At 40.2% G+C, this 17,976-nt stretch overlaps 1 protein-coding gene across 1 annotated transcript in view; it reads right to left on the bottom strand.

Annotated features, from left to right (window-relative positions):
• NEBL (nebulette) overlaps positions 1-17,976 on the bottom strand; it is a 118,290-nt gene that overhangs the window by 36,325 nt on the left and 63,989 nt on the right. Inside the window, 7 exon segments of the mRNA XM_024129724.2 lie at positions 302-394; positions 1,675-1,767; positions 4,537-4,629; positions 7,831-7,923; positions 9,497-9,601; positions 12,865-12,975; positions 13,143-13,249. Coding sequence (XP_023985492.1) covers positions 302-394; positions 1,675-1,767; positions 4,537-4,629; positions 7,831-7,923; positions 9,497-9,601; positions 12,865-12,975; positions 13,143-13,249 — 695 coding nt within the window.

The raw sequence follows: 17,976 nt of genomic DNA, 5'->3' as shown, positions 1-17,976 counted from the left end.
TGGCCGCTGGGCCTGCGCGTCCGGAGCCTGTGCTCCGCAACGGGAGAGGCCACAACAGTGAGAGGCCTGTGTACCACAAAAAAAAAAAAAAAAAAATCACACTGTCGTCACTGGGAACTCTGGCAGGGAATGCCTGGCTGGACCCACAATACCTAAGACCCTGAAACCTTTCCAATAAATTGGCAGTCAACTGAGAGCAGAGTATCAACTCAAGGTCATGAAAACTTTGTAAACACGATCCCTTCATTGACATGTTGACAATATGTTTGCTCTTGTAAGAAAAAAGTTACTAAGATCACACATTGCTGAGGTTCTTCTGGTTTTCTTTAACCCTCTTCAGCTCTGGTGGATCAGAAATTGCCGTTGCCTGTTTAATCTCTCCTCTGTATTTTACCTACGGAGGATAAATAAGACTTTTAACAAACAGTAGAATGGTCTCCGCCCAAACAGGAACAGAGGATGAGCCTCAAGATTAACCCTAATTTTTAAACATTTTTTTCCCACAGTAGATGCGTGTCAACCTTTCAGTTCAAACGCACCTGGATTCTGATTCTTCTAACTTAGCAAGCACGAGGTGTGTTGTGCTTCTTAAAAATGATTTTTTAAATAAATATATTGCTGTTCAACACCAAAACTAATTGCAAATGCCACAACTAAATGTAATGGAAATATAAGGGGAAAACATTGTAATGAAATCATTACAGGGGAACTATAGTGAAGTAGCCACGGCAGCCTGGGAAGCTGGCTTTACTCCCATGCTGACCCTGGAGCCTCCACCTTCAAAAGATGCTGCAGCTCCCTCACTCCTACCATCATCAGGGATCTTGTAAGGATAAAGCAGTCATCAGCCTGAACTCACTCTTAAATTTTAAAGTCCCTCAAAATTACCCGTTTTAGAAGAAGGTTACTGTTTATAATGGTAAAAGTTCCACAAAAGGGTGGAAGAACGGGAAAAATAACTATTGGGGGACACATCTGAAAGAGATTTCTGAATTCAGGGAGGCCTGGGTTCAAAATCCCAGCCCTGCTGTCACAAACCGTGGGCTCCCAGCATGTTCTCTAACTCCTCAAGCCTTAGTTTCCCACACCTACAAACCAGGGGAGTAAAACGTGCCAACCTCATGGATTTATAGAAAGCATTTAGCACAGGGTCCACATTAGAGGAACCTCATGATTGTTAACTACCATTGCTTTATTAGCAATAGATTGCTGACTGATTGGATAATGTTTTCTGTTTTATTTATAAGGTTCCCTGCCCTGACATTATGTCTTGGAACCCCAGTCAAGCCAGGTCTGCTTTTGCCTTATGCCAATAGACAATTTGTTCTCTCAGACTGACAACAGACCCACGATACTACTCTTTAAATCTGCATGTAGTTTTAGAGGTTTACCAGCTATGAGGTCTTATCCATCTCTGTGTACCAGTGACCAGGATAATGCCTGGCACGTTGCCTAATGAAGATTTCTTGAATAAACAAGCAGGACTGAAGGACAGCAAGACAGTCCCCAATTTCCTGGACTCACACGAGAGGTCTACTGTCCCAGCCCCTCAATACGTGACTGTGGAAAAGGAGCAGCCAAGATGTAGAGGGTCTAATGCTTTTCAGAAGGCGTTGTAAAGAATAAAAATATATACTGTTTGGTAAAATATAAGAGGAAACAGAAACAACTTGCCGTGCTCAGCTGCTCCTGGTTTTTCCTCACTCTCTCTATCTCTGGCGTCGTGCTCACTGGAGTTGCTGTGTAACACTGCTCTTTGTACCGGAGCTGAGAGACAAGCGCAAAACTGTGTGGGATTATGGGAAGGAAGTGTGAGCTAGCACACTGCAACTGACTAAAAGAAACGTTACACAGTGACAGAGCATTCATTAGCTAAAATCTTCATTAGGATTTTATAGTGAAACATGCTTTGCTAAAAGACTTCGTCATCACAGTGATCCCAGATCTAAGCTTTTTCTTGCCCAAATGTTTTGAATTCTACCTTGGGTTGTTATTCTTCAAACTGCATAATTTAGTGGTGGCCTCTCTGAGTTCGATCTTATCAGCAATGATAAATGATCCCTTCTGTGAGCTCACAGCACTGAAGCACCATTACCAAATGACCGTTTTATATTTAAAAATTAAAATTCTGCACTCTTATCAATAGAAAGGAGGGTTATGCCAGTCCTATGCCTGCACCTCACTGAGTGGCTGTCACTAAGTAAAGAAACCCTGAACCTCAAAGTTTCCTCCTCTACCAAGTTCCAACATTAGAAGCCCATGCTCCGGCTCTGGCTAGCATTATGGAGATATTTCTGACTGACTGCATAGAGGTGCTCTTTCTTAGCTGGGGGATCAGACCCAACGTTTGTGGTCAGCTTTCCTGACAATTCCACAACACCCCAGGAAATAAATGAGGATCCAACACAGAGAGATAGAATGGCATGTCCATCAAATGAATTTTTGACAGGTAAAAGGAAAACTAGAGGTTAAAAAAAATCCCATTATAAGGAACTCCACAGGGACAGTCTTAATGATTTTTTGGAATTTAAATTTAGCGTTAGAGAATTTTTTTTTGTAAGACATCACAAGGCCTACAGGGCCTGCAGATAAAATGGACTTGAGATGTACACCCTCAGCAGTGCCTGTGCAAGTGAACAGATATTTGATAAGCCTGGAAAATAAATGAAAAAGGGTCAGGTCCCTGCCAGTGTGATTTCTTTCTCTGTGCTGTGGTGTGTGCAGTTTGAGGGTTTAGGCAGATTCTGTGTCGGATAACTGCCTGAAGTGAGGAAAGGTCCAGTGTAATCTCTATTGATGGCAGGATGCAAAGAAAGATTACTCTGGGCTGAGTTCAGAGGAGAAGAAATTGTTGAACAGCACTACTGATGTTGAGAAACTGCTGTAGCCAATTTCTAGTGGATATAAGTTTGGGGACATAAATTTGATATGGAGACTCTTCATGTATTGCATTCATCCACTCACAAACATGCTGAGTGCTTTAGAGGCAATATCTCACTTAATATTCTAGTCTCTGTTTTATAGATGAGGAAACTGAGGCTTGGAGAGGGGCTGGTAGCTCATGAAGGTTATACAGCAGGTAAGGTCTGAAGCTGGGATCAAACCAACAGTCCAGGGCCCACGTTCTTCTCCACTACTCCAGTGTTATCCAAACTTCCACCATGTCCCCACCACTTCCCATATGACATGCCAGATATCACCTGTGCTGTGATTTGTAGTATTTTCTTATTAAATTAACTCATTATTATTTTCAGATAGTTATTTTAAGGGAGTGTTACGTTTCTATGATAAATTGAAAACTAGTAACCCTTCTTTTAGAAAAAGGGACACATTATGACAATCTCTAGGCCATACTGAGTGAAGTAAGTCAGACAGAGAAAGACAAATATCATATGATATTGCTTATACGTGGAATCTAAAAAAATGGTACAAATGAACCTATTTACAAAACAGAAATAGAGTCACAGATGTAGAAAACAAACTTACGGTTACCAAAGGGGAAATGGGGAGAGGGATAAATTGGGAGATTGGGATTGACATATACACACTACTATATATAGAATAGATACCTAATCAGAACCTACCATATAGCACAGGGAACTCTACTCAATACTCTGTAATGACCTATATGGGAATAGAATCTAAAAAAGAGTGGATATATGCACATGTATAACTGATTCACTTTGCTGTACAGCAGAAACTAACACAACATTGTAAATCAACTATACTCCAATATAAAATAATTTTTTTAAAAAGGACACATTAAAACAATTTAATCCCTAAGTCAAGGCCAGAGCCTCAGCAGCCACCGTGTGCATGTGAATCACCCTGTCGGGCTGGCAAGGCCAACAGCCTCCTCGAGGCCTGAATTACGAGTTCTCGCTCCACCACCTTCCTCCTGCCATCTTCCACCCCAAGTACCCATCACACTAAACCTTCCCCTCTTTGAACAGATCTTGGATCCTGAACACATTCAGTCTGCACTGCCAGGAGGGCCCTTTCTCACGAAATCCACCCCAAACTTTTATCAGTTCCTCAAGATCTAACTCAGATGTTACTCTTTCTCCAAGGGTTTTCCTCTCTCTCACTGACATAGCCTTCCTTCTCTGTATTTCCCCAGCACGTTGAAAATGGAATTATTACTTAATATTAAATGAGATATTGCACGTAAAGAACTCAAAAAGCGTAGTAAACACTCAGTAAATACTAATTATTGTTATAGCACTTAATGCACAGTCTTTATCTATTGCCACAGCTGTTTCTCCCGGAGACCCTGAGAATACACACAGCCCCTAAGACCCTAACCTCATCTCTGAATGCCCCCAAGAACAAGGACAGAGCAGGCATTCAATACCATGTTCTTTAATAAGCAAATGCACACGCTTGGTGTAATGCTACCCCAACATAAGTATGTGTGAAATCTTATCTCCACCTTTCAGGAACTGGCCCCCCTACAATGGTATTCGCCATAGTGGGACCTCACCCGCACAAGTGTCATGCCCACAGAAAACAATACTTAAAGGACTATGATCACACATTGCTGATGTTCTTCTGGTTTTCTTTAACTCTCTTGAGCTCTGGTGGATCAGAAATGGCTGTTCCATGGTTCATCTCCTCCTTGTATTTTACCTGCATGATTTATTTTTTAAAATGTAAGTTTTATTCAACACAAGGCTTAAAAAATAGTTAAGAATTCTTCATTTGTAACTACTGCATAGTTGAATTTTTAATTCCCATATTAGTTTTCCTTCAGTGGGAACACAAATTTTTATTTCATCTGGTGCTTTCAGGATTCCTTTATCCTGAAGTACAAAGAAACCCATATCTATTCAAGAGGTTTTTTAATTAAAATAAGCATATATTGCTTGTGAAAATAAATTTTACCATCAGGCAGATGCACCAAAAACCTTGGAAATTATCTTAATAAATAACTTATTATTTTCTATTTGAAAAGCAGTTTCTATTTATTAACACGTTAATTGAAATTCACCATGTATTTAAAGGCAAAAGTCAAACTGAGTTAGCTACAAAGTCTTGGAAACACTGCGTATCTGACCGAGAGTACCCAAATGATCCAGAATAAGAAAAAAATAAAAGAAGAGAAAGGGGAATGTGGAGGGAAATGTACTACAAGCAGAGGCCACTGAGTGCTGATGGCTATAGATGGGACAGTGGTAGAAAGTCAGGTAGTGTCTTCTACCCACACAATCATGTTATGTAAAGCCCGCCTATATCCCGGCACTTGCTTCAATCAAAAGCTCCGCGTTCAAGTCTATTTAGAGGAAGATCAACCAGACAAATGATAATGCCAACACACAGTTAGGCCTGGGACAAGCTCTTTAAATTTATGAAATGATTAGTGATGCTATCATATCAGGTGGTATTTTAATATGTGTAAAATTCATGCAAGACTGGATTCGAGAAAAAGGACACACACATATATGTACGGAAACATAGGCTAGACTTAAGAGGCATATGTTGAAATTTAGCCAAGACTTAGATCTACATAAAACATCTTTTAGAAATCATTTGGTAATGTTTAAAATGATTAAAGCTGAAATCCGCACTGACAGTCATAAAGAAACGATACCTAAATATCTTTGCTATCATCTATATCTTAGCATCTGTACATTTAATATGAGAGATGAGTGACAACGTCAATATTAGGCCAGATCCAAAACAGTTAAATGGAGAGTACATTGAGACAGACTACCTCTAACTAAGATTCAAAAGTAGTTCTTAACAGAGAAAGCTAATAGCCAAAAGACTTTTACTCTGGAGGTGGAAAATGTCGAGATCTTTAAATGTTAGAGAATCCTATCTTGGTTTGACAGATCTAGCTAATCTTGAAAGGGCAACTTTCCATGTGAATACTAAGCAGTTTAGGGCCCAACCTCATAGAGATACAGAACGACTATTGTTTGCTAGAAGGGGCAGAGTGGGATGCTGGGAGACGAAACGATAGACTGTACTACTTTCTGTGATTTTCCTCGGGTGAGAAGCTAAACATGATTAAAGATGAACATTTTTGTTTTTCGTACGACTCCAAACTAATCAAAAGGGCACAGTCATTTCACTGCAGGCAATAGAATTGCACAGTACAGAACATTTATAACATTACATACCCCAGTACACTGATGGGTACATTTCAAATATTATCATTTGGAAGTGAAGGAAACAACCTTTTTACATTTCTCAGCCGAACGAATTCCTCCACCAGACTCTAGTGTTGCCTGACACAGGCTCTCGCCGTGGTGGATCGGAATCCTCATCGTCAGGTCCTCCTCCTTATGCTTTCCTCAGGAGAGAGCTTCATTCATGCTACAGGGATTTTAGTGCACTGGGATTCTGCAGATTTTTTGTAAGCTCATTTTGAAGTCTGTTTAGCACAGCATTACCTTGCCTCTCCTCCTCTGTCTGCACAAATGCCAGTGCACACATATTCTAAGATGCCAGGTAACAGTCAAGAGTTCCTGACAGAGGAGTTTAATCAAGGCAGTGCTACTTGGATGACTTCAAGAAAACTCTGCCTCTAAGGGTGAAGGTGAAGAGAAAGGTCAGGCAAGGGCACGCGAGGAAAGAACCCTACTGAGTTCCTCAGCAAGAAGCTAAATACAGTAGGCCCTCCACTTCCTCAGTGTGAAACCGTGGATATAGAGGGCCAACAGTAAGGCGGTTGAGCATCTGCAGATTTTGGTATGTATGTGTATGAGTGTGTGTGAGTGTGGGTTGGTGGGGCTCCTGGACCCAACGCCCGTGGATGCCAAGGAATGACTGTATAACAACTATTACCAAATATGCCTATTGGTAAGGATAGCAATTATCCATTGTAAATGTCAAGCACTGAATGAAGAAGTTTTTAATCCATAACTGGATAATAATAATCCTCTACCCTTCCCCCAAGCTCAAAGGGAACTGGGGGTGGGGAGGCAGGTAATTTATTTTACAAAATTATAGTGAAGGTGTGTGCTTTCCTTTGCTGGAAATTGGAAGAAGCAGAAGGCGAATGGGGCCTCTTTGAAACCTTCTCTTAAGCCACCAAATGAATGTTCTAGGGCCTTTAATCATTCTGTCAGGATAAAATTTCTTTCCTCCAAGTTGTGGAAAGGTATTGAAATTTATCCTTTCTCTGAAAAATTTAATACAGTTAAAATTCTGTTCAAAAGGGTGAAATCTAATCCTAGATTTCATTACTGTACTATTAAAGTGATCTATCTCTCATGCACTATGATATATCAAGATGAAATACTGCTTGAGGTTCAAGGGGAACAAGGCTACAGTTTCCTTCTGAAAGTTAGACCTTTGATATTTGATGAAATAGTGTTTCAACAAAGTGAAGAAAAAAAGGCAGCCAGTTTAGTAAAGAACGAAAAACATTTATCTAGCTTATGTTTGCTTTTGGAAAGGATGATTAATGCTATAGAGAACTGGGGGCTTCCCTGGTGGCGCAGTGGTTGAGAGTCCGCCTGCCAATGCAAGGGACACGGGTTCGAGCCCTGGTCCGGGAAGATCCCACATGCTGCGGAGCAAGTAAGCCCGTGCACCACAACTACTGAGGCCTGCGCTCAAGAGCCCGCAAGCCACAACTACTGAGCTCACGTGCCACAACTACTGAAGCCTGCACACCTACAGCCCATGCTCAGCAACAAGAGAAGCCACCGCAATGAGAAGCCACCGCAATGAGAAGCCCGTGCACCGCATTGAAGAGTAGCCCCTGCTCACCGCAACGTAGAGAAAGCCAGAGCACAGCAACGATGACCCAATACAGCCAAAAATAAAAACAAATAAATAAATAAATTTATATTTTTTAAAATGCTATAGAGAACTTACTGAACTAATATTCTGCTGATTTTTCTTCACTCGTTCAATCTCTGGAGTATCTTTTACTGCTGTGCCAGCTCCTACTTCTTTCTTATAAAATACCTTTATTATAAGAGAAGGAAAAGAATAACTATAAGCTTATTAGAATTCAAGTCCTAGAGATCTGATTCTTGAAAAAGAAAATTTCTCAGATTTTAAAGTAACGTGAATACAGCTTCTATTTATGAGAACCAATGTCACACTAATCAATTAAATAATCCATTATGAGAATAAATGTAAAACTTTGGTTTTGTATTCCACAATATTAAAATAAACCTCTACTACCTGTTCTAGGGTATGCTTGGTAACTTACAAGGCTGCAGATTACTTGCTCTAAGAATATAAATCAGCAAACTAGAGTTTCCTTCTCAAATACAAATATATATCACGTGTATTTGAGAAAAATCAAAGGACATATTAAAAAAGCTCACTAAGCAGTTATCATTTAATTCAAAAACAGCATGAAGTTTTAAACAACTGCTATTTTCCAAATGAGAGCAAAGATGCTCTCGTTCTCTTCAAAGAAAACATTAGCTCTATCTTCAACATCAACACTAAGTCAGCCTATTTTCCTTATCTTTCCACTTATTCCTTAGACCGTCCCATGTCTCTCCATCCCTACCAATACCCACCCCTTTCAAACACAAAGCAAAAGAAAAAACAGAGTGTCCTACAGAAAAATAGAATAATTATAAGGAAGTCATACGAGGACAGAACTACTCCCTCTCTTGATATTTGTTAACCCGTAGGTCCCGTGAGTGTGTGTGAGTCAGGGTGGGGAGAGGGGGGCCCTGGAACCACCAGGACCAGTGGGGGTCAGGAGAGCAGGACATGAGAGATGTTCCCCTGCAAAAGCTAGAAATCTGGGAGACCGTGGAATCACAGGAGATAAGGGCCACACTGCCCTTCTCCCTCATCGTCTCCTCCAGCAAGATTTCTCCATTTCTTAGCACCGCCTGCCTGTGAAGACCCTAAAGGTACCTGAGCAGCATACCTGGAGGGTTAAGAGCTTGCCAATTTACTAGAAGTAGAAAATATTCCAGAAATCTTCAGAAATAATACAATTTATATTTTTAATAACACATTTGCTTAACTACTAGATGAGTTCATTCTACATTAAAATATTAGCTGTACCATCAATTTTTATTTTAGAATTCAAGTTTATATATCCCTTAAATATAAGCCCAATATCTTAATTAATGGTGCTGACAAAATTCCTATGCCTCAGAACAAAAATATGAAAGTTTAGGAACTGGTTACAAGCTGGTAAATCCCTAAGTACATTATCAATGTAAATAATCAATGACCAGGAAGGAAATCACTTCATATGACTATTTTCATCTTCAAAGTAAAACCTGTGTGGAAGATCAAGATCTCTTTCTTGAGGGAAACTTTAAAATTCAGTTAAAAATAGCAGTTGCTTGTACCAAAGGAGATATGAATTTGTAATTCTACAACAATCACGATAAATTATAAGTTGTAAGAACATCTGGTATTCTTATTATTTTAAAGAAGGAAAGATATACATTTGACAGAAAATTCCAGCAATGCAGCCAAAAATCAGACGAGGGAAAAAGGCCCTGCTTACAAAACGTAATTTCAAGGTGGCAACTGAAAAGAAATAATGACTACTCACCGCACTAATGTTTTGTTGAGTTGTCTTAATTCTCTGGATTTCAGGAGTATCTGCCACAGTAGAATAGCTAGAAAGCATCTTCTCTGCCTCATCTTTATACTTTTTCTACAATTATAAACAGTGAATGTGAATCTGAAACTCTGTGTGTGCATGTACAAGAGAGACAGAGACAAAGAAAATAGTACTACTTTTTCCAACTCTACTATACACCACCTGGCTCTAAATTATATCTTAGGATTCAAAGCAGTTGTTGGTGTGCTTATGCAATCGTAAAAAATAAAAGCATCTGCAAACAGAGTAAGCAAACAGTCTAGGAAAGCACACTCCCCTCCACTCAGGCAATGGTTCCCACCCCAGACTATTCAAACGCCCTGGGAGGGCTTGACCTTAATAGCATTCCTGAGCCTAGAACCTACTCTCCCAGGAGCAGTCCCAGTTCCTGTTCAAAGTAGCCCTTATAACTCCTACCAGTAACCTGACTCTCTTTGCTTACTTCTTTTCATGCTTCTGGATTCATGCTTTGCTTCCTACTTCAGATAAAGATACGTTTGATTAAGGGAAAGGTACTAGTATTTTGTAGTGGAGACTGAAATCTCACTTTTCTTTCTACTAAACGTACTCTGAGCTCTGATACATCCTGGGCAATACCTTCTACTAGTGCCAGCATTTACATAGTAATAGGTATTGTCCTAAATACTTAACACACATTAACTCATTTAATTAACCCCACAAGCAGATACTATTATTATCCACTCTTACAGATGGGGAAATTTAGGGATTAGCTAAGAAGTGTCAGAACCAGGAATTAAACCCAGGCACTCTGGCTCCAAAGTCAGTGACGGTAACTGCATGGCATACCGATGCTTGCTAAGGAAAGGTAATTCCTGTCCATGCTGAAACGCACCACAGCATCATTACACCCTTTTAAGCATTCCACTGTATCCCAAATAACTAACATGCCTTAAAATCAGATGCACCCTCATCATACTCGAAAAACCAACACCGTTAAGTTAAAGCAGGAATTCTAACAGCTCAGGCATCACTTCCTATGGGAGGCTTTTACTCTTGATATCGTTACTTTCTGGTAGGATATATCATAGTTTGTCATACCATATTTGCACGATTATTTGATTATTAGATTAGCCTGTAGTTTCCCAAAGGCAAAACCATGTCTAATTTGGTATGTGAATGGGTGCTCAGGAAGTATCTGCTGAATGAATGAATGAGCTTGGCAACTCTTCTCCCCTGACTCAAATGGCCATATGCCCGTTTTAACTATCTATCTATGATTTCAGTCCAGCTGATACAGCTAGAGCCAATTTCTCCAAGCTCACATGCTGTTACGAGGCACTGAGGACAGATGAACGCACACTTCAGGACCATCCCAACTGCTTTGTCATGGAGAAGGCTGAGAAGCAGGCAGCTCCTCTGATACTTGATTCTGGCCTCTTGATACCCTTGAAACGGAGCAGGACCCTATGGGGCCTTCCCAGGACAGATCCTCCTCCCCCATTACATTCACCTGCCTCTTGTCTATAGGAAAGCTTTAGTCAAAGAATACATTTAATCAGAGAAATCAGAAATACAGAAACAAAGGTAATCAGTCAAACAAGACCAAATAATAATTTAGTCATTAAACAAAGTCAAGGACCCTTAGTTCCTCCTCAAGGGCTATAGATAATATTCTGAGCCATATCCTTTGAGCAGTTTTGTAGATACTGAAACCCCCACCATGTGGAAGAAGTGAACTACATGATGACTGGACTGTAGCCATGACATAAGCTGCCACAATTCTGAGAACTGGCCTCAGGGAAATTGGAACAAACCAACCTTGAAACTGAGGATTGACTGTACTTAAAACAATCAAGATGACGCTGAGCAGACCACTGATGACCAATGTCAAGATGACTGTCAGAGCTGACTGCGCTGCTCTGCACACAGCCTCCTCCCTCTGCCTATACACCCCTGAAACTCCCCTTTAAAAAGTCTTGCTCCTGGGCTTCCCTGGTGGCACAGTGGTTAAGAATCCACCTGCCAATGCAGGAGACACAGGTTCGAGCCCTGGTCCAGGAAGATCCCACATGCCCTGGAGCAACTAAGCCCATGCACCACCACTACTGAGCCTGTGCTCTAGAGCCCGCGAGCCACAACCACTGAGCCTGTGTGCCACAACTACTGAAGCCTGCGCACTTAGAGCCCGTGCTCTGCAACAAGAGAAGCCACCATAATGAGAAGCCTACTCACCGCAACGAAGAGTAGCCCCCACTCACCACAACTAGAGAAAGCCCTCTTGCAGCAACGAAGACCCAACACAGCCAAAAATAAAATATAAATAAATAAATAAATAAATAAAACAAAAAAAAACCTCTTGCTCCTGATTGGCAGGAGGAACATGGTACTTTGAGACATGAGTCCACCTTCTCCCCAGGATTGCTGGCTTCCTCAATAAAGCTATCTTTCCTTTTACCCAACACTTGTCTCTCAGTATTGGATTCTTGAGTGACAAGCAGCCGAACCTGAGTTCTGTAACACTCTCATTTTTAACCAGCGAATGTTCAGACTCTTTGCTCATGTCAAGCAGAATTCTGACAAATTTGGTCAAATTTGGTTAAAAATTATTTCAACACAAACCCCATTAACCAAATTCAATTCCTTCATCATTTTTCTTTAACCATTTTATTTTTTTCATTCCCTTTACTATTTTTCCATTAGGATTCATTCTTTCTATAACAAATTTTAAAACAAAGAAATTATTCACTAATGAATATTTTTGCCCAAATCAGATTTTATCAATAAACTTCCTTCTTCCAATAAACGCTTTCTTTTGTGGTCATTATTTCTCACACATCCAGTTTTCTAGAGGATCTGTCATGGGTATACCTGGCAAATTAAATTTTATCAAGAAAACTTAGTTCTTCCATTAAATTTTAGTTAATATTCAATTTCACCTTGTGCAGTTTTATTCACTCTTAGTTTCAGTTGAAGTTGATTATTTTAATTAAAACATTCATGATGAAATGGATAAAAGACCAACTGTTTGTAATTTTTTTCTGTAGTATAAGCAGTAGAGCCAAGTTCACAATAGAGTCAAAAAATGGAAATTAAAAAGGTCAAAATGCCCTTGGACCCAAAACAGAGGGCCCCAACACGGGCACTCTGACACTCAATAATGTCTGTTGAACTGAATCTACAGCAGTTGTCCCTTTCATTAATGAGGTAATCAGGTTTGGTCAGTGGTTCCTTTATAATAGAGTGCATTGACTTTGAATAGAAAGCCCTCAAAAAGACACCAATCACAGAGACACACACAGCACAAGGTGACTGGATATTAGAATACATTATCCTAAGCATCTTCATTCTCTACCAACCTGGCTATAGATTTCAGATGCCCTCTTGGCTCGAAGCATATCCGGGATATCCATGCTCACTTGCATTCCTTTCCCTTTAATTTCATTTTCTAAGTCTTTCTTATATTCTTTCTAAAAGAACAGAAAACAATCTTCAGAGCTTTGCATGGCCTTCCATAGCAATGTAGATATTTATGTGTTCGAATCTCAGTGCCACACATATGGAAACACCACGTATACTTTTTCTGTATACAATTCGATATGTTTGTTTTAAACTTTGTGTGCCATTAGTTTCTTACCTGGCTGGCCATTTCAGATGCTTTCTTAGCTCTCTGGATATCAAGGGTACCTGTGCTCACCTGCATGCCTTTCCCTCTAATTTCAGTCTCCAGATCTCTTTTATAATCTTTCTGCAGAAAATAAAACCTGCAATTAGGGCTTTACAATTATTTGAAAATCTGTGTTGAAAAACTCGATGTCATTTTTGACATCAAGATCATGGCTTTTAGAAATAAGTCGGACCTTTATGTCTTTTATTTCTAGGAAACAACAAAGATTTTTAATTTGTGGCGAGAACACAGCTTGGAGTGATGTATTCACAAGGAATCAGGAGGCTTTTCTCTACTAACCTGACTTAAGAAAGAAAACAGAGTGAGCTGAGGGAAAATGTTTTCTATTTTAATACGGTAAAATTGATAAATTATTGGTTAATATATAACTCAGTTGATGAATATCAATAAAATGTGAGTATAAAGTTGTCAGGTCTTGTTCTGTAATGAATAATTGCTGATTGCTTCCCTGGAATCCCACTCCTCTTTTTCCTTCATTAGCTCCTTGATTTGCCACTGGGCAACTCACTGCTTCCTGTTCTAAACCCCCAGCTTGGCCGAGACTGGTCGCCATCCAAGGGCCCCACTGGGCTTAAGTAAATCGTTATAGCCCACCCCTGGCCCTTCATGATTGGTTCAAGGATAGGTACATTTCTTTTTCCACACAAGGTATCAAGAGACTTTCTCTTTCCTTCTGGACATGAATGGAGAAGTCTGTAGCCCTAGGATCTGCCAGATGTCTCTTTGCAAACAGGAGAAAAAAGCCTGCCTCAGAACAGAAAGATAGAAAATGAAACGGAATCACACTCTTTGAGTCCTAGATCAAGCCATGCCCAAGAATTCCTCTACTGTTTGGTTACAAGAACAATAAGTTATCTGCTTTTTTGAGCCAGCTTGAGTTGGACTACCTGTTACTTATAATAAAATGTCATAATTACACAGACACAACTGTCTTAAGAGACTCTTGTCACATTTTAAAACTGATTATAAAATTCAGCAAGCTGTACTCTTATAATGGTACATTTTTCTGCAATGAAAATTATATTAAAAGGAAAAAAACTATTGATTATCTCCTATTAAATTCTTTCAAAAACAGTTATTTTCTATTATGTTGACATACTCTAGATTTGTGATTCCCTGCTCTAAAGTAAATTTTGCTTTGCTTATTTGTGGTGTTCTAAATTTAGAGAAGTCGTAAACAAAAATCTCCATCTCAGAGAAATACTATATTTTTCCCCATCTACTACCCATAAATCTGCCTCTTTTCAGTGACTTACAGTCTCAGTTTCACTTTTTGAATGAAAGTTCAAGTAATAATGTTTAACTCTCAAACTAATAATATTAAATTATTACTATGTCTGTAAAAAGTTCTGTTTTTAGCAAGCCTCTTTAGGCCCAAAAGCAAAACATCTCATTTGAAGGGCAATATATGTAGAAACTAAGGTACTGATCATAGATTGCCACCAAAGTCTCATGGTAGAAGTATGTCAACTAATTTTCCGATATGTGGGGCTTCCCTGGTGGCGCAGTGGTTGAGAGTCCGCCTGCCAATGCAGGGGACACGGGTTCGAGCCCCGGTCTGGGAAGATCCCACATGCCGCGGAGCAGCTGGGACCGTGAGCCACAATTACTGAGGCTGCGCGTCTGGAGCCTGTGCTCCGCAACGGGAGAGGCCACGATAGTGAGAGGCCCGCGCACTGCAATGAAGAGTGGCCCCCGTTTCCCACAACTAGAGAAAGCCCTCGCACAGAAATGAAGACCCAACACAGCCAAAAATAAATAAATAAATAATTTTTCGATACGAACTTTCAAATCTAAAAGCATTCAAAAGCACATAAATAGACTACATAGGACACTAATCACATCAGTTAATATTGATGCATAATAAAATACCCTAAAACTTAGAAAACTTAAAAGAAAAACACGATGACATCTAGGTTCCAAGCAAGTCCCAATGCACACATGCTTTTATAGCCTGAGTCAAATTTGTTAATGACCCAGTGGCTAAAGAAAGTCACATGGTCAAGCCCACAGGTACAGGAAGGTTTGAATATTAGACGTCATTTGTGTAATAATATAGCACACTGACTTTACCTGAAAAAATAAACATTGAGCTATAGCAAAGTCCCTAAGTCTGGCTGAAAAGGATCTGAGAGCCTGTCATTTGGGCAAACTGGGACATGGCTATAATTACATGCAAATGAGACCTCCGGATTAAAAAGATAATAGCACCACCCAAATTGGTTTAAGCTACCTGTAACCACAGTACAGCTGACTCCCCTAGGCCTGTTTTTCCCATAGGCTCTCAATAACAAAAATGCACCATTTTCCTAGTAAGTTTGAACCTTGAACAACATGAGTTTGAACTGCGCGGGTTCACTTATACACGGATATTTTTCAATAGTAAATACCACAGTACTACCTGGTCTGTGGTTGGATCAATCAGTGGGTGCAGAGGAACCACAGATACATAGGGGAGACCATAAATTATATGTGGTTAGTTAACCCCCTGTGCTGTTCAAGTGTCAACTGTATACAGTCCCAAGGTACTCAGAGGAATCTAAACCAGCATATGGCTGAATAAAGTAATGTATTACCATACTAAGGAAAGATGCAACACTCCAACTTTTCATAAAAGGAATATGTCACAGAAGGTTCTTAAGTAAAAGTGTGAAATGCAAAATTTCTATTCTTCCCACATTCTTTTCTCCAGAGGAAGTATGCTTTCTTTTGGCTTCAAGTCTCAGCCCCATGAGGGTGATTTGGAAAACTCTTCTACAGCTCCAAATTCCCCACCCAACTCCCACACTCCAGTCCAGGACCTTAACTAATACTGGATGTCACACTCTCCTCATAATAACAAAAATAGCAGAAAATTCTAAGTAGTGATTTGATCGTTACTGGGTAGTTAGCTACTCAGAAGCTCAAGGAGGCCACCATAAGAAAGTACTAATAAATCTAAGAAATGAATGACAAGCCAGAGCTCAAGAAAGAACCAACCATGCAAAAACCAGGGGAAGGGCTTTCAGGAAGACTACAGCGCTGCACAGAGACCATAAAACTTGTGGAGGTCCAGCGTGGAAGCCTGTGAGGCTAGAACATAACAAGCAAGGGAGGAAGGGGACAGGACTGAGGATGCCCAGCTGGGGGCTCTGAAGCCAGAGCAAGGAGTATGGCACCCATGCTGCACAGGACTGGAAACCACTGGAGAGTTTTCAGTGGAAGGAATCACATAACTTAATTCTTCAAGGATTGTTCTGGCTGCTGGGTAGAGAATGGGTACTAAGAGGTCAATGATGGAAGCAAAATGCTGGTTAGGAAGCTACTGCAATGATCCAGGTGATAGAGATGGTAGCTTGATGAGGGTGGCGAAAGTAGATGGATCTAGGAAGTCATTATGGGGCTGGAGTAAATGAAACTTGCTGACAAGAGAAATCAAAGTGACTTCTGGGATTTCACTGACACCATGTGCTAAGAAGAGGGTGGAAGACGGAAGCAGATCTAGGGAAAAATTAAGGGTTTTCAGCATGTAATGTTGAGTCCCTGTTACAATACATTTAAATGTCATTTACATGTGGTAGTGCCTATGGGACATTAGATGTAAATGGCTGCATATTCACATCCACGTTATAGAACACAATTTTTCTATAAGAATGAAGTAGAACTATGTGAAGTAACATGGAAAAGGGTCCATAATATTTAGTGAGAAAAGCAAGCACAAAGTACTGGGTATTTATTTAAGGTTCTTTTAAGTCTCTGTGTGCACAAGTGTATAGTTACCTATATACAAATAAAAATGCACCTGGAAGGCGCTACAGCGAATTCGTAACAATGGCTATCTCTCAGGGGGATGACAGAATTAAGGGCAGAGTCAAAGAAGGTTTTCAAGTGCCTGTTCAGCATGCATCCTCCCCCCACCCCACCCCCACCATTTCTAAATGGAATCCCTATTGGTCAAGAATTCTCTGCCACCCCTAGTTTCTTTGACTAAGCCAGTTATGGCTATTCCATTCCCCTGGGGGATGGAAGCAGATCCCAACACAGCAGTAACTCCCCCGGCAGTTAATCAGCTACCTCTCAACCTCCAGATTTCCTGGGTGGGACTCAGTCCTAAGCCAGCTCTTCCTAACTGTACTTTTCACATCGCAGCTCTCCCAGTAACCCCACTGAAGCCTCACCGTAGCCAGCCCTGAGGTAAGTGAGCTGCACCTGTACCCCAACTTTCTCTTTATGTATTCTTCTTCTAAGTCATCTCTTCCCAAATACTCTCTGCTCCAGTGGCCCTGTTACATTTTCAAAATTTCTGAGGGAATTCAAGAGATGTGCAACTGATTCTGGGGTATTTCCTTCGAAAAATACACATTTCCTTCTGACTGCTACAACTTTGTTATCTTGTACCTATCATGTCATAGCATCTAAGACAAAACTTCTAAATTAATACCGTTGTTCATGTGTTACATGAAGAAGAAAATGGCATTAGATGAATGAACCTCAACGCAAAATGCTGACCCTACAGAAATTTCAGACGTGTTGATGAGGTCAACAGAGGATACTTTGAGAACATGCAACCTGATCACACAGAAATGGCATGATTGTCGTGTTACAGTCTCGATGTGTGATTTTCAAGTTCTGCTCACAAAGTTGGAAACGCATATATGCCAAGTAGCACACGATCCACCCTTAAAGAAAAAATGGTATGAAAATATTTATCATAGTTTAAAATTAACATGAAATTTGTATTACGGAATAAAGTGAGCAGGTGTGTGTGTGTGTGTGTGTGTGTGTGTGTTCTATTAAAATGCCT

The sequence above is a fragment of the Physeter macrocephalus genome, chromosome 11, assembly GCF_002837175.3.
Source record: "Physeter macrocephalus isolate SW-GA chromosome 11, ASM283717v5, whole genome shotgun sequence".
NCBI classification, from domain to species: Eukaryota; Metazoa; Chordata; class Mammalia; order Artiodactyla; family Physeteridae; genus Physeter; species Physeter macrocephalus.
This window is presented reverse-complemented; position numbering and strand designations above follow the sequence as displayed.